Source organism: Sminthopsis crassicaudata, chromosome 5 (genome assembly GCF_048593235.1).
Source record: "Sminthopsis crassicaudata isolate SCR6 chromosome 5, ASM4859323v1, whole genome shotgun sequence".
NCBI lineage: Eukaryota > Metazoa > Chordata > Mammalia > Dasyuromorphia > Dasyuridae > Sminthopsis > Sminthopsis crassicaudata.
Genome location: NC_133621.1, coordinates 182,989,275 through 183,016,437, shown reverse-complemented (window position 1 = coordinate 183,016,437; position 27,163 = coordinate 182,989,275). Strand labels below are relative to the sequence as shown.

The 27,163-nt window shown below is 33.2% G+C and overlaps 1 protein-coding gene across 1 annotated transcript in view; it reads left to right on the top strand.

Annotated features, from left to right (window-relative positions):
* The window catches only part of DERA (deoxyribose-phosphate aldolase), a 106,237-nt gene extending 79,368 nt beyond the window's left edge, over positions 1 to 26,869 (top strand). Inside the window, exons 7-9 of the mRNA XM_074268955.1 lie at positions 22,836 to 22,948; positions 25,542 to 25,691; positions 26,207 to 26,869. Of these exons, the coding sequence (XP_074125056.1) occupies positions 22,836 to 22,948; positions 25,542 to 25,691; positions 26,207 to 26,263 (320 nt within the window). The 3' untranslated portion in view covers positions 26,264 to 26,869. The remainder of the gene's footprint in view (positions 1 to 22,835; positions 22,949 to 25,541; positions 25,692 to 26,206) is intronic.
* Positions 26,870 to 27,163: the final 294 nt, after the last annotated feature.

Below are 27,163 nucleotides of genomic sequence, written 5' to 3'. Positions count from 1 at the left end.
TTCCAAAATTATATTCCATAATTTTGAAGCTGAACTATACAGCCTTGCATTATTCTAAATGATTACCTTTTTTTTTTTTTTTTAATTGAGGGTAAGGTAACTGCAAGGAATGTGGTTATCATTACATAATCCTATCCTCTAGGTATTTGAAATTTCTAACCCCAAGATTGTGATTATTTCCTGATTGCCTTACAGCTTTATCATGCCATATTGCTTAATTATGGTGCTACACTGCTTTGTATGTGTGATGAATTAAGTTTACTGAATTGAGAAGTGTTTCAGTACTCAGAACTCAGATTGAAGAGAGAAACTACATGAGCAGGTGTTTTTATTTTGTTCCTGATGCTTATATGTTGTCATACTCATTTTGAAAGATATATATTTTTTCCTTACAAAATACCTCATATTCTTAGATCATACAAATGATATCTTTGTGGTATAATGATCCCCATAGAGCTTGTTATTAATATATATTCCTGGGAAGGGAATTCTTCAACCTTTTTTCCAATTGTAAATCATATGGGATCTGTCTGTAAATACTTTCTTTTTCTGCCTTTTGATTGGCTAATTTTTCAGTCATGACATTGGGTCTTTAAACATGTCTCAAATTTTTTCAAACAGGGGCTAAAGTTCCTGATTTCTTTTAAGGACACCACTATTCCTCTAGGCTCCCAAGATCATAAACTTAGTATTATCTTCAACTCCAGACTTTCCCTCACTGTGCAATCTAGTCAGTTGCCAAATCTTACTACTTCTACCTCCACAAAACCCTTCACATCCAACCCCTTTTATTTATTTGTATAACTACCATCCTAGTTTGGGCCCTCATCATCTTTCTTTTATACTAGTGCAATACTTGCTCTTGCTACAGCAAGTCTCCCCATTCCGATATATTTTTCATATGGCTACCAAACTGTAAACCATGTCATAAACTCTTTAATAAAACTCCATTGGCTCCTTATTGTCTGTAAGTTCAGATATAAACTCTGTTTCTCTTAAATCCTTTTGCAATTTGGCCCTAATCTATCCTTCTGACTTCATTATATATTATTCCCCTTAGTATATTTTAAATTCCAGATAAATGGGCCTTACAGTTGAATGGACAACCTATAGAACTCATCCATCAAAATATATTTACATGCAAAATGCTTTCACACCTTAAATCTCTATATAAATGTGAGATATTATTATTGTTTTGAACTGACACTGTCAGTAGACAATTAGCTGGGCCTACAGTTGACTAAGAGGAGGAGAGTGGACAGCATTGCCTTTAGGAAATTTCATAGCATTATTCTGGGCCTTCTTTTCTTAATACTTTATACTATTTCACTTGATTACCTCATCACCTGTCTCTAGTTTAATTATCATCTCTATGCAGATTCTCAGATCTATATATAAGTTCTATCTAGTCTTTCCTGAATTGTTTTATTCAGAATTAGCATTCCTGCAGTTATGTCCTCTAGCTGCACTCTAAAATCTAGCTACATTGTCCCCACATGATACATCTTCCATTTCCATTTCCAATTCCATCATCCTTTCCACTGATTGCCTTCCCAGCCTGAAATGTTCTCCTGCCTCACCTCTGTTTCTTAGTTTCTCTGGCTTCCTTTAAAACTCAACTGATATCTTCTACTGGATAGCTTTCAAGGTTCTTCTAGATGCTAATGCCATGGTTCTTAATCTTTCTTGTCATGAATCCCTTTGACGATCTTGTGGATCATCTGAATCCCTTCTCAGAGTAATGCTTTTAAATGCCTAAAATAAAACAGTATTACAGGAAATCAATTATACAAGGTATCTAACATTCAAAATGCAGTTTTAAGCTATTAAAACTTAATTTGTAGTATTGGACTAGTTATCCAAATATATCTTTCTTAAAATAGACCTCAAATTAAGAACCTCAGTGCTAGTGCTTTTCAGAGATTATGTTCTATCTATTCTGCATATATTTTGTCTGATTCTTTGTGAACCTGTTTAGTGTTTTCTTGGCAAATATACTGGAGTGGTTTGTCATTTACTTTTTTAGTTTATTTTATAGATGAAAAAACTGAGATAAAGAGGGTCATGTGATACAGACACCAAGGTTACTTAGCTAATAAGTGTCTGAGACCATATTTGAATTCAGGAAGGTGAACCTTCTTGAATCCATACTCAGCACTCTATCCTTTCTCTCTGTCCATAGATTTTGTATATATTTAGTTATATTTATGTTTGTCTACCTCATTAAGATGTGAATTCTTTGCAAACAGGAACAATTTTTGTTTCAATGTATCATTAGTACTTAGCACAGTGCCTGACACTTAGTAAGGACTTAATAGATATTTATTGACTGAGAATTTTTTTTTCTTCATTAATTTTTTAACTTCTGCATTGAAAATCCCCAAAAGTGCATTTCCACACAGAGAGCTGAATACCAAAAAACAAGATTTTGCATGAAATCATGAATCATCATTTTATATGTTGCTTCTTTAAAAAAAAAAATTCTATATATAACTTTCAAAACTATTCTTTTTTTGTGTTTCCTTCTGAACTTCCAACTGTTTTCTGTGTACTAAAAAAAAGTTTCCTCCTTTGATCATTCCTATTGCTAATCCTCCTTTACCCTAGCCTACTTTCCCCTCTTCCATATTAAGAAACAAGAAAAAACGTAATCATTCAAAAAAACCCAAAACATTCTGACAAATAAACATAACCAAATAAGACACATCCATTCATGTCTAGGAATTTATATTGTAGAATTTTGTGTCCATTACCTTCCTATCAAGAGTTCAGTATCTTTATCCCAAGTCTTCTGAAGACATTAAAACAGAATTCTTAATTCTTTCAAAGTTGTTTTTATTTTATTGTGTTGCTATTCTTATATATAAGTAATTTTCCTGATTCTTCCCATTTCACCCTGCATTAGTTTCATATTACCCAAGATTCTCTGAAATTGTCTCTTTCATTATTTCTTAGCCTTATAATATTACTTTACATTTATATACTATAATTTGTTCACCTTAAATTCTAGCTTGTTTCTTTTCTCTCTACTTCCCAATAAAATCTCACTTTAGGATAAGAAAGTTTGTTTTACTTGTTTCCTCGCTAATATATTTCCTTTGATTTCCTCCTTAATGTATTCATTTCAGGTAAGAGTGGTATTCTTCTAAGGTCCACTCTACACCTTCCTCCATGTTTGTATAACCTTCTTGTTAAGAAAAATTGCAAATTCTATTTCTTTCATCCTTTTTTTCTCACTAGTATATTTCTTTTATTCTAACTGCTACTCATATCCTAAGAATAAAAAGACTTTGTTATTTCTTATTTTATTCCCTCAATACTGTTTGGAAACATTAAAATTCTGAAGGAACACACTTCTCTCTCTTTAGATGTTAGCACTACATCATATATCTACTTACAATTGCTGAAATAAATTTAACTTTCTAATTTCTTTGGACTCATGTTGGGATTTTAAACTTTCTACTGAATTCTGGCCTTTTTATCAAAAATAATTGAAAGTCCTCTATTGCATCAGAGGTCTATTTTTCCTCTTGTAGAATAATATTTAAGTTTGCAAGTAGCATTCTTGTCTGTAAGTTCTTATCTTTTGTCTTTTCGAATCTTATATTCCAAGATTTCATCTTACTTTGTTTTTACCATTTTTATATTAAAACATTTATTTTCCTTGTAGTTCTTTCCTCCAGAACTTACACCCCCCCAAAAAAAAACAAAACAAAACAAAAAAAAAAAAAAAAAAACAACAAAAAACCACATAGCTTCATTTATTCTAGGAATTCATGTAATTCTTGTGAGGAGTCCATTTTGATTTTCTGACTGTAGTTGATACAGCATTTTTTTATTCTTTCTTTGGGAGATTCCTAGATTTATGACACCAAGATTAAAGTGGAGGCAGAGTTTATCTATGATTTTGTGTTTGCAGATGCTTGTGCCTTCACTACAGCCTCTGAAGCTGTGATATAATAAAGTATGGATCAATTCTCTTAGGCTTTCTAATTAATTAGTTAATTAATTAATTCTCTTATTAGGCTAATTTTTAGCCTAATAAGCAACACCAAGAAAACACAGATGCCCTACCAGCCATCCATATGCTGAGCCACTGGTTACTACAAATGGAAAAGTTATGAATATTGTGGATAAATTCATTTACCTCCACAGTATGCTTTCCAGGGATATATACATAGATAATGAGGTTGACATATACATTACAAGACTTAGCTTAGTGTTTGGGAGGCAACAAAAAGGAGAGCTATTAGGTTACCTGCCAAACTGAAGATCTAAAGATCTGTTGTGCTGACTTCATTGTTGTATATTTGTGAAACCTGAACAGTATATAAGCACTATGCCAGGAAACTGAATTGCTTTCATTTGAATTGTCTTAGGAAGATTCTGAAGATCCCCTGTACAATAAAGTACTCCACATTGACATCCTTCCTCAAGTTTTTAATGCCAAGCATTTAAATTCTTCTGCTGGGAGAACAACTCCGACTGGCTATGTTGTTTCATTGCTTGCTTAAAAGATTATTTTGTGGAAAAGTCTAACAGGGCAAGTATTCATATGGCAATCACAAGAAGCAATATAAGAACTCTCTCAAGGTTTCTTTGAAGAACTTTAGAATTAATCATATGACATGAAAGACAGCCTAATGTACCTGCATCAAAGAAAATGTTGTACTCTATGAGCAAAGCAGAATTGAAGTAGCTCAAAAGACATGCAAGATGCACAGATTTAGAGAATCCATCCCAAATGTTCATATGGACTCTTAGTGTCTGATCTGTGGTAGAGCATTCCAAATTCTTATTGATCTGATTAGCTATAATCAGGAACGCTGTAACTTGACTCTTGATATCACTTAGGTTCTCTCTGAGAATGAAGAACAACCACCAAATTTATTACAATTTTTATATTGATCAGTGTTTCTTTGATTTATTACCTTCTCTAAGCTCTAAAAGTTCCTGAAAATGGACTTTATATGGGGTCAGGGATTAGCCCCCTGACTGTGTTGATTATCAGCAAATCACTTCACTTCTCAGCAACCTCAGAAAACTCTCATACTAATGTACAAAATGATTTTCAGTCTGTATTGAGAGAGGTATTTTCTTACTGAGAGTTCTTCATGAAAATAAAGTCATAGCACTGAATCAGTTGGATATCTTTTTGGATGTCTTTTATGGCTACAAATTATGGACACCACCATCTCCAAAAAATTGAAGTATAGCCCAAAGGAGAATAATTATATAATGCATGTCCAAACAAACTTCAACACATTTAACAAAAAAGAAATATGCAAGATAGTATAAAGGATATTATAAAAGAAATATATAATTGAAAAATAATGTGGATAGGGAACATGGTGAGAATGAAGAATAAAAGCAAAAAGCTTAAATACTCCATTGATAGCCATGTGATATTAAAGAAATATGAGGAAGACCTCTGGAATACTGGGTGTCATACTGAAACAAACTTATGAGAGGTAGTTGTCAATAGTTGTAGGATAGACAGGTATGAATGGGACATAGTTTGTACCACTGGAAAGCATGTCTTCATCTATGAGATCACAGATTTTTTGGAATATTTTGGGTAATTATTGTGCTTAGTATTTCTACTTTGTATATTTGTTTATATTTTTATGCCCTGGAACATAAAAATTCAATGCTCCTAAGTATGCATTTTTAAAATATTTCCATTCAAAAACTGCCATAGATCTTTCAAATATTTTTTCCAATACCCATTGAGCTGTGTGTGTGTGTATGTGTGTGTAACAAATAAGAAACATTTAATTTTCTGCTAGATTTATTTGGCTCCTTAAGGAAAATATTAAAATATTCTGGACGGTCACATTATGATCAACATCATTTTTTGTGATTTATCTTGCTTTTTCTTTCAGTACTTAAGTGCTATACCTTTTGATATATACATATTCAAACAACATTGTTTCATTGCTTAGACTTTAGGCATAAAGTAGATTTCTTGTTTTTCATGACATTATCTATTTTTGTAGTTTTATTTGAAATTGTGACTGGAATTCCTGCTTTGGAGGAAATCATAAGAAGTATAATAAATTTGGTTTTAAGCCATTTTCATTTCATATATGTCTTTGTCATAAAACATTTCTTACATGTAGGAAGTTTTTCCTTTTAAAAATTTAATCTTTCATTTTATTGGAAGTTGGAAATCCACTTACATTTATTCTTATAATTGTTAAAGTTTTGTTTTCTTGTTAAATTCTGACAATTTTATTTTCACCTCTTTAAAAAAAATTAGTCAATGCTGAATCTTTGTGGTTTAATTTTTTTTACCTCAATTTGATTTCTCTTTCCTCCTAGACTCTAATCATTTCCCTTGTTATTCTGTCCCAGTCCAAATTCCTTATTTTAAAAAATTATTATTATTGTTTTGTTTCTGTTTCCATCATTCTTTTCTCCTTCTTTGGCTTTACAGTACTCCTTTTTGAAAATATTAATTTAATTTATTCTTTCTTATTAATTTCTTCTGCCCAGAACACATTATTTCCTTATTACCTGTTTTTAGATTTTGCTCTTATTCATTCTTTATTTTGTGATAATCAACAAAGTGAGGCCTTTGGAAGTCAAAAAGCTTTAGCTTTTTCATTTAGCCAAATTATTAGTTTGAATATGAGCTTCCTAAATCATTTTATTTTCCATCTCTTTTTTAAAAAATGGTTCTTCTTCTGAGAAATCTTATCCCCAAGAATATTTATTAATGATGGAAGCAGTGAGGCATGGTAGTACGTATCCATATTCTGTATCCAGAGTCAAAGGGCTCCATACAACTTCAAAGTTGAAGCCCATTGAGTCATTTTTTTGACTATTCTAAAGCCAAAACCCATCTCTTTGAATCTATTTCTCATTACATTTCTATTTCTTTATCAGATAATTTCCTATTCAACTCGGATTTTTCTTCTCGTAAGATGGCAGGTGATCTTGTGAACCACAACTTCTACCTTAAAATCTTGAGAAGTGGGAGAAAATCCAGTCCTAGGAAAAGGCATCATACTTACTCCTGGAATCTTTCCTTTTATCAGTAGAACCCAAATCTTATTCTTACTCAAGGTTTTATATCTTCTGTGATGTTTTCCTTTCTATCTCAAAACCTTCTAAATAGGGTTATAAAATTCCCTCTCATCCCCATCCTTTAAAAAGAATTTTTTTGTACTAATGCTAGACATCTTCTCCTTTTCTTTCTTTTCCCCTGCATGAAAGACCTTTTTCTGTGCCTTTTAAATCTTTCTCCACCCCCAAAATTATTCATTAATGAAGGAAGAATATAACAGTTTTTCTTAGATAAAATACAAGTAGATAGAATTATTTTTTTAATCATGCTCCCATATTTTTCATACATTTCAATGACATCTTTACCATTCTTTTGTAAAGTAATTACTATTAAAGTATATGTTAATCTAATTTATAAGATCTTACAGAATTTTTCACAGCATTTCTCTAATTTCATCCTTTGCATCAAATATTAGTGCATAAAATGTAATTATTTTTATGGTAATTTCTTAGCAGATACTTACAAGAACACTACAATATAAAATGATGCTTGATCAGAAACAAGGGATGAGGGAGACCAAAGGCTTATAGCTTACACATAGCCTTTACTCCTCTACATGATGAACACCAATATAATAAGAAAAAATTAATTATTTTAACAGATGGGAAATTATGTGTAACTAATGTGGGAGACCTGAATCAGCTGTTTGTCTATAGTCAGACCACAGACTAATAAAAATTAATATAAAGCTAGAAGAACAAAAACAAGAAAAAGATATGTTCAATTAAAAAAACCCTCTTTATTTAAAATAATTATATTGATGCCAAATAAATGAATGTGAATAGGTAAAAGGACATTGACATCAATTACAATAATTTATGTGACGTTTAACTGGTATAAATCAATTGTAACTAGACACCAAAATAATCTACAGTAATCCTTGACATATGTTTGATTGACTTGACAGGTGAAAAAAGAACTCAAGGTAGACCTGAGCAGGCTGGATCACATAAGTAATATAAGGTTTATAAAACAAAAAGAGTAACATGTATCATCAAAGAAATGTATGCAAGAAAAAGGAGATAGCTTAGTTACATGAGAGAAAAGGATAACCAGCAAAGAATCTCCATGTTTTATTGGAATGTCAGTGATGTTAAGGTGCAGTGAAAAACCTTCCAGCACATTGGGTTACTCCCCAGTAGTGGACTTACAGGAACACAAATAAAAATTGTGTAAGATGGGAAGGCATTTATAGTTGTGATTTGTACGACTTTATAGCACTTTCCCTGAATTTACTCCAAACAGCATTTATAGGTTGAGTCCTTAGAGGGGTAACTGCTACTCTCCTTTTGGGCTTTAAGAATAACTCTGAGAAGCTAAAGGTTTTTTACTCCTGATGTCCATGAGCCCCCATTGGTGTACTCTTCCTTAACCATCAACCAGTTGATTGACTACATTAGCTGTTACCAAAGGGATTTACTGAAAAAAATTTAAGAACAGTTGGTACAATATATTTTTTTCTCTACATTCCATCCTCAAAGCAGGGGCACACTGTCTGCTTCTATACATACCATCCCTAGAGATTTTAGACTAAAATTTAAAGTATCAAGACACATATGTAGAAAAGAACATGTAGCCAAGAAGTATCCACAACTGCTGGCTCTAGCATTCTTTCCCTTCATGTAGTCTTCTTTAAGTTGATTTTGTGTGATGTAGGTGATAGATGGATTTCTCCACTGTTGGCCCAGTTCAAGCAGATTGATTAGCCACTGAGGGTTGGATCACTCAGCTGCCATCCTTCAATCTTTCATAACCTTGCTAAGTTTGAAAACACTGGGTATATCCTTGAGTATATATATATCTTGTTGCTCATTCACTTCTGGATTCCTGAGCTTACTGCTACCAGCTCTGGTGGACTCTGCTCCTGACTTGACTTGACAGTGACAACTCTGATGGGACTTTGTAACTTTAGTTCTATCATCTCAGTATACTTATTCATTTAAATCAGGAATGAGCAAACATAAAGGAACCTGAAGGATGGTTTGCCTATGGACCCATAACAGCTGAGGGAAATATAGGAAAACCTTCTTTTTTTTTTCTGTCTGGAAGCTCAGAATAGTATTGCCTTCTTATGACCACCAAGAAAAGGTGTAGAGATGGATAGATTACACCTTTTATATGCACATTTGTTTTAAATTCACCAACTCATTGCTTCTACTTTTGCAGCTAATTAGAAAACTCATTACATAGGACCAATTTCTAAATCACTTTTGAATGAAACTCAGTTCTCAAAAATTTCCATTGAGTTGGAGTAATTGTGCATGTTTTAAGAATTGAAATTAAGCAGAGACTATCTTGTGCATGCATCCTTCAGTGGTCTCCCAATGACCATTCAATTTAGAGGGATCACTAATGTCAATGAGATCTCAGGTCTATTTGAATATTTGAAGAATTTTGAAAATTAATTTTGCCATAAGGATTCACATAACAGCTAACATTTCTGATTGAGTTTATTGTAGTATTTTCCTTTACATTCAGATTTTACTAGTTAGCTTATTTCAGTACATATTATGGAGTCATATTGAATCCTCATACTCACTTTTTTTCTTTTTTCCAAAAATCAGATTTTCTGCTTTGATTTCTTTCCTAGATCATTTTTTCTATTTGTTATTATTCCTTTACATTAGCTAGGATGTTTATGATGAATTTGAGATGATAGAGGGGAACTGTGCTCATACACAATCTTCCAGAATTTTCACCTGCTAGGTAATAGGGGGCTGTATACCTGGACCATTACGGGGGAAAAAAGTGATGGGAAATAACATTTTACCATTATGTAGTGAAACATGAACTATAAGGCCCAGTGTAGCAGGTTGATGAAGGTGCCACTGGGCAGTGGGCACAGCTACAAGTGGTGACTTGTAATGGTAATGTAGTAACTTTTCCTTTCTTTTTTATTTTTCCTGCAAAAACTGGCTTATATGGAGTATTTTCTTTTCTCCTTATCTTGTTCTTGTTTTTAATTACTCATCTGGTGCATGTTTTGATGTTTTAAACAGGTTTGGAAAGTGCTGGTTTTAGCCTCTCATTTTATGTGCCAGAAGTCCATCTTTTGCTTATCTAATACAAATAAAAACTATTTGCCTGCTTATTATGTGTATAAACTATTGTCAGAATCACCATGCAAAACTCACTTGCAAACTTTAATTTATAATTTGTTTTAGAAGGGAAGAATATATGGAGCCAGTGAATAATGTGTCCAAAAGCCCTTATTATAGGGTTGGCATGCATTCCATTTAATTACAAGGTTTCTCAAGCAGCACTTGATTTTAATTCCCATTTTTCATTAGTGAAATATAAAATGTTAATAATACCTTTCATTATATTGCTCTTTAGTGGCATTATATATCTTCCATGTTCCCCAAGACTTTTTAGGTTCCTGGTAGTAACTTCTTATATCATAAATAGGAATCGTTCATGAAATTAAAATGTAGTTTTCTCATTGTTAGGAGATGCTGTTAAACTAGCTATATGTTTTTCTAATTATCACATCTGAAACTGATTATGCTAGTAATAGCTTTAAAATATTATTATTTTTAAAAGCACTACTTTGGTCCTAATACTACTTTTTAATCTCTCCTTGTTTCTATGAAGTCTGAATGAGATTTTCAAAATTGAATAATAATTTGATCCGTTAATCTTTTGAAGCTAGTAATTTTATTTTCCCCTCTTTGCAGTCTCTGAGGTTCGCAAATGAATAGAGCTTCATTACTGCAGTCTGCATTTAATAACCATTATCCATTATCTTGTAATTAAGACTCCCTGTAACGAATCATGAGGACAATGCAAAAATACATAGTACATTTCTTTAATGAACTGGAAAATGTTCATCTTGTTCTATTTAGTAATGAGTTGCTGAATAGTCATTAAATCCACTGGAGAATAGAGCTAGATAGATTTTGAAGACTGTCTTGAGTTTGTGGTTAATCTATTAGAATTAAAATTTCATCTTCTATTTTTATCAACAGCTGATTAGAAGTCATTCTGTTTGACCAAATTGATTAGACGACCATATACAAGGGCAGCTGTTGCTTAATGAAAGTTTTTAATGAAACTGTACCATGGAGACTTGTAATTATGGGACTTATAAAAGCTTTTACTTGCTTTAAACTACAAAAAAACGATATTGTACTGGTGTTTAAATTGGAAAAATAAAAAAAAAATACTATTTCATATTATGATATAAAATTATCAGATTTACTTTCAGTCAATCAGAGTTGATTACCAGTGTATTTACTTTGTAATCTTGACTTTTTCCAATTTTTAAAATTTTAGTTTAGTGAAACTTATGTAAATGCTAAGAAAAGGCATACAAAATTAAAAGGGGCTTGGATTCTAGGTCTTGCTCTGCCACTGAATGCTGTGTGAACTTAAGGAGATCATTTGACCTTTATAAGTCTCATATTCTTCATCTGTAAAAGGATAGGTTTGAATTTGGTTACTACTAGGGTACCCTTCCAAGCCAAAGTCTGTGCTTGAAGTTGGAGGCCAGTGATGCGAGAACCTTTTTCTGGTAGGCTTTATTTTGTCTCTAGGTGTCTTCTCATGGGCTTGGCTCCTACAAGATGAGGGGGGGAAAAATGAGCTCAGTACAATTCTTAGAAGAGCTTTAAAGAAAACCTGTGCGTTCTTGGTAATGCTGCCTATTATAGAAATAAATAGAAGGTGTTTACTTGAGGTGATATTTGAATTCACATGCCAGAAAGTTTGGAATAGTAATGTTTGAAGAAAAACCAAAACTTAATATAATTAGTAATTACATTGTTCTTTTAATAGTAATAGAACATTAGTGTGTTTTCTGAAGTAGGTTGGATATAAAGGTAGATCAGATCATTTGATAAAAAGAATTGACAATACTTTAGTTTTCATTCTGCTGCAATAGCCGCTTCTTGCTTCAGTCTTTTCTTCATTCTGCCATCATGTTATCCTTCCTAAAGCAATTCTCCTTATTCCATTTTCCTGCTCAAAATCCTTCAGGGCATTCCCAAGTCATATAAGATATAATTCAGATTTTTTTAGCCTGGCATTTAAGGCCTTTTCTTAATCCTACTTTTTTAGTCTACCTTCTATTAATGCCTTTTACCAGCTCTCTGCTCTAATCAGATTAGTCTATTCCTTGCCTCACCTTCTTCTGTTCTTCTTCCTTTCAGTAACATACCTTATAATTTTCCACTATAGCCATATTATTCCTTTGACTTTTGAGTACTCAGCTCTATTCCTCTCTGCATATTCATGTTAAATCCTATCTATTCCTACTTTTCCTTGATTACCCTAGTTGGAAATAATTTATCTCTTCTACAATAGTAACTTGGGATCCATCCTTACTGCTATGTATATTGCACAATGGATAGTTTCCTTCACTATTCCAATGCCTTATTGTGCCATGCAGATGACATTGTGTTTTTGAAGGTTGGATCATTAGGATTTAAGTAAGGTTGTGGTGAAAGATTATGTCTACCTCAAAAGTAGTAGTGGTTGTCCTTCATACCTGAAAAGGACCAAAATAGCATCACTATGATAGAGTCAAGATATAATGTGTCTGAATATGACTGATCAGACCAATATGAGCTTGGAAGGATCTGCTACAGGTTGGGTACAAATAGAACCTTTGGAGTGGAGATATATCTAAATTTTCACATTTCACATTTATTTAGAGTTACTGCTTTGCTATTTGAAGAGCAACCTCCAAAAGTAAGGAGAGATTAGTCATTAGTAGTTTGGCTAACTGGAGATTAATTATTTGACCATAGATATCTAGAAAAGTAAACAAAACTACAAAGAGATTTCTTTTTGTTTCTACAGGGATAGTGCAGGATGGTGGACAAGCAAATACTAAAGCTTATAAATTTAGAATTACTTATAAATTAACCATCTATTAAATCTAAGAGAACTTATTGTACCAGAAACGCTAGCCTCAGCAATAAGAGCCGAGAAAGAGATTCAAGGAATTAGAGTAGGAAATGAGGAAATCAAACTATCACTCTTTGCAGATGACATGATGGTATACTTAGAGAACCCCAAAGACTCTGCTAAAAAGCTATTAGAAATAATTCAGCATTTTAGCAAAGTTGCAGGATACAAAATAAATCCACATAAATCCTCAGCATTCTTATACATTACCAATACAATCCAACAACAAGAGATATAAAGAGAAATTCCATTCAAAATAACTGTCGATAGTTAAAATATTTGGGAATATATCTACCAAAGGAAAGTCAGGAATTATATGAGCAAAATTATAATACACTTGCCACAAAAATAAAGTCAGATTTAAATAATTGGAAAGACATTGAGTGCTCTTGGATAGGCCGAGGTAATATAATCAAGATGACAATACTCCCTAAACTAATCTATTTATTTAGTGTTATACTAATCAGACTCCCAAGAAACTATTTTAATGACCTAGAAAAAATAACAACAGATTCATTTGGAAGAACAAAAGGTTGAGAATTTCAAGGGAATTAATGAAAAAAAGTCAGATGAAGGTGGTCTAGGTGTACCTGATCTAGAACTATATTATAAAGCAACAGTCACCAAAATCATTTGGTATTGGCTAAGAAATAGAGTAGTTGATCAGTGGCATAGGTTAGGTTCACAGAGCAAGACAGTGAATAGAAATAGCAATCTAGTGTTTGACAAACCCAAAGATCCCAAATTTTGGGATAAGAATTCATTATTTGACAAAAACTGCTGGGAAAACTGGAAATTAGTATGGCAGAAACTAGGCATGGACCCACATTTAACACCACATACTAAGATAAGATCAAAATGGGTCCATGATTTAGGCATAAAGAATGAGATCATAAATAGATTAGAGGAACAGAGAATAGTCTACCTTTCAGACCTGTGGAGGAGGAAGGAATTTATGACCAGAGGAGAACTAGAGATCATTATTGATCACAAAATAGAAGATTTTGATTACATCAAATTAAAAAGCTTTTGTACACACAAAACTAATGTACATAAGATTAGAAGGGAAGTAACAAATTGGGAAAACATTTTTACAGTTAAAGGTTCTGATAAAGGCCTCATCCCCAAAATATACAGAGAATTGACTTTAATTTATAGGAAATCAAGCCATCCTCCAATTGATAAATGATCAAAGGATATGAACAGACAATTTTCAGATGATGAAATTAAAACTATTTCCACTCATATGAAAGAGTGTTCCCAATCACTATTGATCAGAGAAATGCAAATTAAGACAATGTTGAGACACCACTACACACCTGTCAGATTGACTAAGATGACAGGAACAAATAATGATGAATGTTAGAGGGGATATGGAAAAACTGGGACACTGATGCATTGTTGGTGGAGTTGTGAAAGAATCCAACCATTCTGGAGAACAATCTGGAATTATGCCCAAAAAGTTATCAAACTGGGCATACCCTTTGATCCAGCAGTGCTACTACTGGGCTTATATCCCAAGGAAATACTAAAGAAGGGAAAGGGACTTGTATGTTCCAAAATGTTTGTGGCAGCCCTTTTTGTAGTGGCTAGAAACTAGAAAATGAACGGATGCCCATCAGTTGAAGAATGGTTGGGTAAATTATGGTGTATGAATGTTATGGAATATTATTGTTCTATAAGAAATAACCAACAGGAGAAATACAGAGAAGCTTGGAGAGACTTACATCAACTGATGCTCAGTGAAACGAGCAGAACCAGGAGATCATTACACACTTCAATAACAATACTGTATGAGGATGTATTCTGGTGGAAGTGGATATCTTCAACATAGAGAAGAGCTAATCCAATTCCAATTGATCAATGATGGACAGAATCAGCTACACCCAGAAAAGGAACACTGGGAAATGAGTGTAAACTGTTAGCATTTTTTGTTTTTCTCCCCAGATTATTTTTACCTTCCGAGTCCAATTCTTCCTTTGCAACAACAACAAAATTCGGTTCTGCACTATAACATATTTAATATGTATGGGAATGCCTGCCATAGGGGAGGGGGTGGAGGGAAGGAGGGGAAAATTCAGAACAGAAGGGAGTACAAGGGATAATGTTATAAAAAATTACCTATGCATATGTACTGTCAAAAAATGTTATAAAATTAATAAAAAAAATAAAGTAGAAGGGACCTAAAAAAAAAAAAAAGTTATTCCAAATTTTTAAATGCAAAAAAAAAATCTAAGAGAACTAAAATCCTAATATTTTTATATTCTTGTGTATGTACCATATAAGTAAATTTTTAAAAAAATATTCTTAAATAAGTTGATATCTTCTCTTCCAGTAGAATATGAAGGAAAAAGTTAAGGGAATGAACTGTTCCAAATTTTTTCTCCCTTTTTTTCTCCTTCCCCCAAGTGGCAAGCTATCTGATATAGATTATACATGAGTAATCATATATTAAGTATATTTCCACATTAGTCATGTTATAAATGAAGAAACAGAAAAGAAAAAAAAAAACACCAGAAAAAAAATCAAAGAAAAAACAAAAAAGAAAAATAGTATACTTTGATTTCCATTCAGACTTCATAATTCTTTCTCAGGATACGGATGGCATTTTTCATCACGAGTCTTTTGGAATTGATATGGATCATTGTGTTGCTGAGAAGAGCAAAGTCTATCATGGTTGATCATTGCACAGTGCTGCTGTTACTGTGTACAATGTTTTCCTGATTCTGCTCACTTCGCTCAGCTTCAGGTCATATAAGTCTTTCCAGGCTTTTCTGAAACATTTGATTTCTTTTTTTCTTTAAGACAGAAAGAAAAGATAACATGAATTTTGTCTTAAATTCATTTGTAGACTATCATGGAGAAATATAGTAAAAGATGAATAATATTGGGTCACAGAAAAGAGGGGAAATGAATTTGAAAAGAGCTTGACAATACATCCAGTTATGTCAGTTCATCCCCAGAAGTTTTAAAGATGAACTGGAATGGCAATAACAGATGAAAAATTGAATCAATCTATTAGTATTGCTAGAGGAAACTAGTTTCATCATCCATAATAGAAGTATCACCACAATAGGACTCTCATACTTTAGTCCCCAAGATGTTAAATGAAGGAAGTATAAATGGCATTACAAAAGCTGAGTATGAAAAATATTCAGGCCATACTGATGAAGTCTGTGCTGAAAATGACACTGTTTTAAAAATTGAGGGATAAAATTTTTAACATTTCTAGGGGAAAGAATGATTTTTTAAAAAATTATAGGGGGCAGCTAAGTGGTGCAGTGGATAGATCACCAGCCCTGAAGTCAGGAAGACCTGAGTTCAAATGTGGTCTCAGACACTTAACACTTCCTAGCTGTGTGACCCTGGGCTAGTCACTTAACCCCAGCCTCAGCAAAAAATAAAAAAAATGTATAGGTGATGTTAACAACAATAACCAACAAAGGTAATCATAAGAACATAAAAAAACTGTTGAACTAATTTTCTATTTTCTCATCTCTTTAAAATCTTTGAGAGGCACTGTATCATAGAACAGGACTTCTTAAACTTTTTCCACTCATGCCTCCTTTACACCTGAGAAATTTTTATGTGACCCAGGTGTATATATAGTTATATAAAAGATATTCAAATCAAACTCTTACTGATAATAAACCATAATTCTGCAGCTCCCAGATTCAGGTATGAGATTCCATATGGGGTTCTGAACTATATAATTTAAGAAGTTGAACCATAGAAGACAGAGTATGGACTTTGAGAGAAGGCATGGGTTCCCATCTTGCCTATACCTCTTTGTACCTGTGATACCATGAACAAGTCACCTGCCTTTTCTCAGTAGCTGTCCAGGACTTATCTACTAAGTAATAGATGTTATTATTTGTATTAGTATTCTATTGTTGAAATGACAGATCTTGATGTATAAAAACTTTAAGAGAATGCTCTATATGGATCCAGGTATCATGGATGAATATATCTGAAGAAAGAGGCCCTATTTCACAAGTGAATTTTGACATTCAGACCTTATTTTCATAATCAAACAATTGATTGACAGGTACAAATACATCATTTCACTGAGTGTATTATTTGCTAATTATAATACACTTGTTTTCCTTACCATTTTTATTTCTCTTTTCATACTTATTTTGCTTACCACTTACTTTCTCTTTGAGTCCATCTTTTTCTCGGTCTTTTTTTTTTTTTTTTTTTTTTTCCTTCATTGCGGCCTTCCTCATATTTAGTCTTCTTTCACCTTACTCTCATTTTTTCCTCTTTTTTCCCCTCCTCAACAAACCATAGAGTTTTGGAGTTTGGAGGAGACCATGTGTTTATCCAAACCAACACCCAAAAGACCCCTCTCATCTTCCCACCCCCCCACCCCATCCACCAGATCTCCAAAGAGAGGGAACCTTCTGAGATAGTCCATTCTATTTATGGATAGCTTTTTTTTTTTTTTTTTTTTTCCTTCCGCTGAACTTTTCTCCTTATTTCCAGCCTGAATTTACCTCTCTGAATTTCATCCATTGTTCTCTAGTTCTGTATTCAGGTCAGATAAGTCCCAAAAAGACAGCTATCATATCCCACCTCCAGAATAAGTAGTCCTAATTCCTTCAACCAAATCCTAGGCATCATAAATTTAAGGCTTAGTACCAGTCTGGGTGTGAGCTTCTGGACATTCTCCAGGTTGTCGGTTTCTTTCCTAATGTATAGTGGTCAGAACTAAACATTATCAATTGTGTGACCCTGGGCAAGTCACTTAACCCTGTTTGTTGCCTCATTTTCCTCTTTAAAATGAGCTAGAGAAGAAAAGGACAAATCACTCCAATATCTTCGTTAAGAAAACTCCAAAGGTGTTTTGAGGAGTCCGACACAACTGAAAATGGTGCAACAACAACAAAACTAAATACAATATCTAGATATAGTCTAAGCAGTGTATAATAGGACTATTGCCTTCTTATTCCAACATGTGTCTTTCTTAATGCAAGCTTCTAAAAGTGTTTCCTGACAGTTCTATGGAAATGATGTATTGTATGCTCTGAAAATAAAATAATTTTCATTTCTCTCTCCATTGATCTTTGTCTAAATGCTTTCCTCCATGCTTTCTACTGTGGTTCCTGGATTATCTTGTATGAGTATGCTTTCTTAACAAAAATACTCTCTAAATTCATGCTTTTTTACCTAAGCTGTTTTCTTTGAATAATATACCAATCTAGAAACATTTTCTGGTTATAGGTCTACCTGAATAAGGTAATATATACTATATATATATATATATATATATATATATATATATATATATATATATATATATACATATATATATATGTATATATATAGAAAGAGAGAGAGAGAAAGAGAGCACTTTATAAACTATATTGATATTACCATTATCATCCCACCAAGATTTTATGAAATCCAAGAGGTCAAGTTGATCTCCTTGCATTAGTGCCTCTGGTTCATCTTTCTTGTTGCCTCTGTTTTGTGCATTTGCGGCCTTTTGTTCCAGGCCTTTGGTTTTACTAATGGTCCCATGATTATATTTTGGTTTTTGTGCCTTAAGGATATCTCAACTGCTATTCCTCTTCCTGTACTTTATCTATTCCTTAGGGTATTGTTGGAAGCAGGGAATGGCATTTTAGGGAAAGAGTCTGAATTTTGCTGTCTAAGCTACTCCCTGAATCAGGCACTGAGTATCTCAATCTTTTGGTCTTAATTAGACTGCCTTTTGTTATTTTTAAGTGGTCTTTCATTGTAGTCAGCCCCTGGTTGAATTCCTGGCAATGAAAAAAAATCATAATCTCACAATAACTGTATCCAGTCGGAAAGTCAAGTTCTGAAATCAATGCCAGAAATTATTTTTTTTCTAATAGAACCTATCTCCTTTTAGGGTTATTTGGGGGTACAGCACTTGTGCACCCCTGTGTCACATCAATGTGTAAGTTTCTTCTTCTCATTTCCTTTTAAGCTTACAGACACCAGACAATTATATTTTTCGTGCTTTTGTTAGACATAGTCAATTCTTGGTCAGGACATTGTCATTCTTATATTTTAAGGAGGCTTTTAGATTTCTTTATCATTGCTTTCTAGATCCCTTCTGGAAATATCATTTATGCTGACACAAACACTATCCTTTCTGATTTATATAAGAAAGTTTTCTGTTATGTTTTGGATAGTACCCCTGAATAGGAACTCAGCAATTATCAGTATTCTAACCTTCTTCTGGCTTACTTGATGACTTCTAACTGGCCGTGCTTTTGGTTTTGCTGGATCTTTTCTAAGAGGACAAGTAACTGTTTTCTCCTTAGGGTATCTAATTTGTTTCACTTCAGAAAGAATTTCAAGTACTTTTTATTTAAAACTCTGAGTATATAGTAGTACTTCGTATTTTCTTCTTCCATTCTTTAAATGCTTGATAAAGATCAAGGGGTCCTTTCTTCCTTTTCAGATTACCCTCCCTCTCTCCACTTTCTTCCTTCTCAACTCTTTCCCCTCCCTGTTGAAGCCCAACTTCTATTTTTCTTTTCTTTTCTTTTCTTTTCTTTTCTTTTCTTTTCTTTTCTTTTCTTTTCTTTTCTTTTCTTTTCTTTTCTTTTCTTTTCTTTTCTTTTCTTTTCTTTTCTTTCTTTCTTTCTTTCTTTCTTTCTTTCTTTCTTTCTTTCTTTCTTTCTTTCTTTCTTTCTTTCTTTCTTTCTTTCTTTCTTTCTTTCATTAAGAATACTTCATAGTCCCTGATATTTTGGAATATAAATAAACATTTTTCTGGAGGGAATCTTGGAAATATGTATGTACAAGTATGCATGTACTTTGAATATGGAGAGTAGTCCTGAAATTCTCTCTATTCTCTAGTCTTGCTGGTAGTGAGATTTTCTTTTCTCTTAATTTAAATTGCTGTAGGGCTGGGGGTGACTATAATCTTGGTGTGTGGGTGATTATAACCTTTCTCCTTTAGTAAGTTGTAGACATCTTTCCTTACTCTTCTATTATCTCTCTACAACTTAAAAGTCACACCCAATTTCTCTGATCTTTTTTTATTAACTTCTTACCTTGCCTTATCTTTTCTTATCTTCTCCTTGCCTCTACTCCTTTTTCAGTTTTTTTCTTCTTTACATTGAGTCCTTCCTCGTTGAACCCTTTTTCTTCTTCAATTTGAGTTATTAGTCAATCTTTCTTTTTTCTTTTTCTTTCTCAGGTTAATCTTTGGACTTCTTCAGAAGATAAAACTCTGGAAACCAACTCCATGATTTTATCTCCATTTTGTTTGGGATCCTATTCTGCCTATCCTATCCTTTTTTCTATTTGGAAGCAGAAATAAAACTCAGTGGGACAAAACCCAGACTTGAGTTACCCACAGAATTCATCTCTCTTGCATGTGCTAAAACACTAGATTCCTTAATAGCTGAAAAATCAGAAATGATTTTGTTGTAAGCATAACAACAATGACCACAACTAACCATTATATATATTACTAGCTATGTGTCAAGCTCTGTGCTACATACTTTACAAATGCTATTTCATTTGAATCTAACAACCCCTGAGAAGTAAATTCTATTATTATTCACATTTTGCAGTTTAGGAAACTGAGATTAAAGAATTTGCCCAAAGTCACACAGCTAATAAGCTACTAAAACAGGGTTTTAATTTAAAAGAATCAAAGTGATGGGGCTGTCAGCAGAATCAAATGCCATGGAAAATTCAGGCTCCTTGAGGGCAGGAAATATTTGTCTGTATATCCTTAGTATCTGACACATACAGTCAATAAATGCTTGTTGAATGATTAAAGTTGGAAGTGGAGATGGAGACTAAGAAAAGGTTTTTTTAATTTGACAATTAAGCAATCATTGATGATCCTGAGAATATAGTTTCAGTAGAACTACATTATTTTCTTAGTACTTCTGGAAACAAATCATATTGCTAGGTCAGTTAGTCAGTCAACAAATATTTATTCAGCACTTGCTACAGGCCAGTCACTGCTAAGAGCTAGGATACAAAAAGAAAAGACAGAGATTGTGCTCAAGTTGCTCACAATCTAATTTGTTGAGAAGTGAACTAGTGGTTTAGAAGAGGAAACAATGAATATAAGCTACTTTTTTCCCCTGGAAATTTTTCAGTAAAAAAGAAAAGACAATGAATGAAAAATGTTTGTTTTTTTAGGAAGAGGGAGACTTGGGAAAAAAAAAAAAAAAAAGGTTTTTAAATGAATCTCTTTCTGTGTGTGTATGTCTGTCTCTCTCTTGCTTTTTCTCTCTCTCATTCTTTTGCTCTTATTCTCACTCTTTTTTGTCCCCTCCTCCCTCTTTCCATCCCTCACTGCCCCCATGTACACATACCTGATTTTGGTCAGAACCTGTGATTTCTTCAGTGTGGGAAATACCTAATGTGGAAACTACTTTTCCAATGCAAATCAACAAGTTGTTTTTTCTTAGAGAGTTGTCTGCTTAAAACCAATTCCTGACCTCAAAGAATTCTCTATCTACTATGTTGCCACACATCTTGGAGGAAAAAGACAATTTTTCTTTATTTCTTCATTATTTAGTTATTGAGTAAAATGAGCAACTGACTTTATTTTAATTAGTGACACATCATTACAGAAACAGCTGTGAGCTTGTGGAATATAATTTCCTTTTTTGACAGGGTTAATAAGCTAATAGATGATATAGTTTGATATAGATGATATGGTATGATTTAATAGGATATTATCTACCTAGATCTTAGCCCAACTTTCAATAAAATCTTTCATGCTATGTGGAGAAAATGGAAGGATATGGATTTGATGCTAATGCAATCAGATGGGTTAGATAGCTGAACTCAGAGTTCTTGTAAATGATTCAATATCAATGAAGTGAGAGGTCTCTAGTGGAGTACCCAGGGATCTATGCTGAGATCTGTTCTAATTAATTCTTTTTTATTCTGCGCTTGGATAAAGGCATAAATGGCATGCTCCTGAAATTTGTTGATGACATAAATGTGGCAGGGATATCTAACATAAGACTCAGGACCCAAAAAGGCTTTGTCAGCCTATATTACTGGACTTACTCTAATAAGATAAAACTTTAAAATGATAAAGGTAAAATCATCTTTAGTAGATAGTCATTACCTAGAATATTATTCTCAGTTCTGGACTCAGTTTTGGAAGGACTTTGATAAATCAGAGACTGTCCAGAGAAGGGTAACCAGTGGATCTTTATCCTGTAATACTGAAGACTTAGGTCTTTACATAATGATATTTGAAGGGTTGATGTATGGAGAAGAGTCTGCACTTCCCAGAAAACAGAATCAAATGGTATCAGTGGAAATTGGATATTTAAACTAGATGATTGGAAAAACTTCCTAACATTTAGAGCTGTCCAAAAATGAAATGGACTGCTTAAATAGGTAGTGGGATTCTCCTCCCTTCACGTGAGGCTATTGGGTATGTTATAATGGGGATTCTTTTTGGGTACAGTGGAACTAGATGGCTTCTGAGGACCCCTCTTCAACTTTTCAGCTCTCAAATTTTGTGACTCTTATATTCTGTTAGTAGGGCTAATTTAGCTTATTATTAAATTCATTACTTAACAACAACAACAATTCTCTTTTAAAACTCCTACCCCAGACTTAAGTATATATAATATAGTTAAGTCTGGAGTCGAATTTAATAATAGGAAGTTAAAATATTTTTTTGAAAGTACATATGTAACCAGTACTTATATGTACTGTTGAATTTTTAAGAAGGGAAATATTTTTAAATATTTTTATTTTTCCAATAAATTTAAATTTTTTTCTCTCTAAACAAACACTACACACAGCTTGGCTTTCATCTGATTTAAAGCTATAAAGAGTTTTCTAATTAGCTTGAAAATTTTGTTTCTTTTTGTTTTAGGTTCTGATTTCATTAAAACGTCTACGGGAAAAGAAACAGTAAATGCTACCTTTCCTGTAGCTATAGTGATGGTCCGGGCCATTAGAGACTTCTATTGGAAAACTGGAAAGAAGGTATCTTTATTGCAAGCAGATCTTTTTTTTTCTAAATAAAAATAATGTTGCTTATGATACCGGTTACAGCCATGATAACCATTTTTTTTTTTTTTTTTTAAATATTGAAGGCATGAACGACTTACCTTTATTAAGATAAATGTTTAATTTACCTTTCATTACAAAAGAATAAATTTATGGTAAAAACCGTTCCATTAACAGAAAGTGAGTGTGAGTGGAGGTGTAAGTGTGTGTGACCGAGATGTAAACTGACTTTCACTCCTTTTATTAACTGAAGACAATTTTATCACTGACAAGAGATTCCTAAATGGGTTCTTTAACGAACTAATTTTGCTGCTACACAGAAGCTTTCTGGCAAGGCATTGGCTAGTGAAAACAGGTTAATGCAGAAATTAAACTTCCTTGAGGAACGGAAAAAATTGCAGACTAACATTTATTGAATGATAAGCTGTGGTGGTGATATGAAAAGTATGCAATATAATGGGAAATAATCTTTTCCTGTCATTATTGAAGGACACACATAAATTGGTTTTTCTGTTGGGAAACCCCTGGTCCAGAAAAACTTATTACTTTTAATAATATGAGGTGAAGAGAAAATTCTTGAGGAGATGAACTTATTAAACAAAATAATGAAATATTGTGAAACAGCAGGGAAAAGGTAGCTAGGCGTTATATAGCTCTTGAATTAAATATCCATTTTTGCGTTTTATGGCAGTTGGATGTGCTCTCTGGAAGACTGTTAAGCTGAGGAGGGTATATGCTAGCCTTTGTCAACTTTTGAAAAATAATAATTTTGGGAGAAAATATATGAAGTTAAGAGGGAAAAAAGTGTATGAGTTTTTTTTTTTCCCCTAATGTCCTTAGATTTTCTTTTTTGTAGCATCTTGCTTGTTAGCTACAAATTATCTTAGAGGATTTTTATTTATTTATTTTTTAACACACAAGTGGGGAGAATACAGCATGCCTCAAAAATATTTTTACTTTTCCTTCCTGGGAAGCCCTTTAAAGGCAATCTTTACACTCTTGCAGAAAGGAAACTCTAAAAAAATCCTTTAATCCTTTGCCAATTGGATGTGACAACTTTATATGTAGCTACAATTCAAGTTCATTTATGGAGAGGGTCGTTTTTTGGTTTGGATGGGCCTCTTCCTTCCAGAAGTTTTTCCTGATGAATAACTCAATAGCCTGTCATATTAAGAATAGCATTGACAAAATAAATATATCTGTTAGAGATTAATTCTTGCCAGCCTTAGGGCCTCAAACACGTGCATACATACACATATATACACATACAGAGCCATGCACTTGACAATGACATCTTAGTTAAGTAGAAATGTGCTTGACTTTGGGCAGAATAGCCATGACACAACTATAGATCTGACCTTTGCCTTTTTAAACTAAGATGTCATAGAGCAAGAATATTCCACTAGTGTGTTCCTTAGAACTTATGAAAACTGAATAATTGTTCTTAGAAACTAATAATTTTTACTATTGAGATCTCAGTTTTGTCTCTTGTGACTGTGTTGATTTCTTTCTTTAGGGCGTATGAACAATTTTCTGTCTTTCACTTAAAGAGCTACAAATGCAATCCAAAGTACATTTATGCTAATAAAATGAGCAACTGAGTAAGTGTTGGCAAGTCATAACTTAATAATAATTAGATACTGTGACCTAATAGGGAAAATAAAAACAAATCCAAAAACAAACAAACATTTTGATTTAGAAAGTGAATAGTCTAATCCCAACTCTGAGTTGAACTAGATTCCTTCTGCCTCCTTCTGCTGTCCTTTCTGGCTTCAGCATCTCAGCTTGTAAAGTTTTATGTGACTGAGGTAAAAGGTGTTTTAAGTGTGTGATGCTGTCTGCCTCACAGTCCATGCTGAAAAGTAAAGATTTAATATTTCATAAGTGGCTTCATTTCAGGTTTATGCTTTTCATGTTCCTTGTTTTTTCAAAGATGGAAGCTCTCTTTAGATGTATGCTGTGTCCAAAAGGTTTATTGACCCATGTTGAACTTGATTAAAATGTGTGTTATATACATATATACACACAGATATATATACTTATGACTTTGTGTATATAGCTCTGTGTCTATATCCATCTGTCAACCTGACTACTGTTTGAGATCTTGTAGCTCCTTTTCATTACAATAAAAGTTCAGATATAGGGAAGAGCATAAGCAGTATTCTTCTACTTCCTTTTCTTTATTGGATTTCCACCCATCCTCTCAAACATAGCTCAAGTGCCACTCCTCCATGAAGTTCCTCTGATTAAACAATACCTGCAAAGATAGGGAGAGGGAGGAACAGAGAGATTAAACAACAGGGAAAGTGACATCCCTTCAGACTATACCTTGCTTTATACTTTTTCAGTGTTTATATTGCATTGAAGTTTCCTGTGAAGTTTTACCCCTTACAGAATTCCATGAAGAAAAGTGCTTAGAAACTGTTTGTGGGATACAAATAAATGGCTGCAAATGAGTCTGTCTCTAGCTTTACAGGGATCCATGGACTAAAGATGTTTGAGAACCAGTCCTCAGCCAATCTTAAACCATTCAAACAAAACAAATGGCCTTTTTTCTTTTCTTTTTCAGATAGGTTTTAAACCAGCCGGAGGTATCCGGACTGCAAAGGATGCTCTTGCTTGGCTTTCACTTATTAAAGAGGAGCTTGGGGATGATTGGCTGAAACCAGAACTCTTTCGCATAGGAGCCAGCACTTTGCTTTCTGACATTGAGAGACAGGTGAGTTGCAGGAAGACCTTCACATCGAGGTATGGCTCCCCCCAGCCTCTCTTCAATTAAATTTACATGGGTTTTTGAGAAACAAATTAAAAGTTGCATATCTCTCTATGTAATACTTGCAAATTATAGTCGTCTCCAGAGAGGAGTTAAAAGTCCAAAACTGGAAATGAAAATCCATCTGTTTCATTTTATTGTCAAATCCCTTTTGTGCCTTTCCTCATCTATCCCTGATGAGTCAGCGTAGTGTGGTGGAAAGAGCACTGGCTTTGAGGACAAAGGGTCTCTCTTCCATCCCTGCTCTGCTCTGTAAATACCATTAAACAATTTAACCTCCTTGGGCCTCAGTTTCCTCATTTGTAAAATGTAGGAATTGGGCTGGATAATTTCTAACCAGTCTTGTTTTAAATTCTATGATCCTTTCCTTGAAATCTATTGAGAGATGGGTTGGGGGCCCATTGAATCTAAGAGTTTTTTAAATTCATATTTTGAATTAAAATTTTAAAATTTCCTTCTAGATCTACCATCATGTAACTGGAAGATATGCAGCTTATCATGATCTTCCAATGGCTTAACTATATGACCAATGAAAGAAGAACTTTGTACAAGAACATCTTAGTATATGTGTATGTATATAAATATATACATAAATATGAACATGTGAATTCTAATCAGTCACTAAAACAGTCTGATTAAAAAGAACTTGGGAAGTAGGTCAATGACTGATTCTTTCTTTTGGGGTTGTCTTTGTAATTAAATCCAGTAGTGAAGGACAAAATGTTATCTGCCAGGGGCTTTTTGTTAAAGCCCCAAAGGCACATTTCTGATGTTCATAATAGTTATAAAATCATCGGTGTTAATCTTGAGTAAACTTCCTCAGACTAAGTAATTTTTATAATTATGACAACATGTGAATTCTGTGAAAAATATGAAAAAAGAAATGATAATCTCCCCTAGTAACATGTTGTAACAGGAGATTAATGTATATCCATGAGCTGCAACAGCAGCAAAGTGACTTTGAAGAGTTACTGACTTGGCACTAATGTTTACCCTATGAAAATGTCTTCAAGTTTTACAATTATTTTTAAAAAATTAATTGTACTAATGACTTTTCAAGCATTGTTATTTGAAATTTTGAGTTACCAATTTTTAAATAAAAAAGTTCTTGTTTTTAAAATCTATTATAACTTTTCAGAAATCATAATGCATTTATCTTAGGAATATTAATTAAAACCTTAGAGGTTTTTTGTGTTTTTTTGGTTGGTTGGTTTTTGCTGAGACAATTGGGGTTAAGTGACTTGCCCAGGGTCACACAGCTAGGAAGTGTTAAGTGTCTGAGACCAGATTTGAACTCGGGTCCTCCTGACTTCAGGGTTGGTGCTCTATCCACTGTACTACTTAGCTGTTTCTTTAGAGATGTTTTAGGGATAATTTTTGGAATCTTTTCTTTAGTGAAAGTCTCTTAGTACATTATT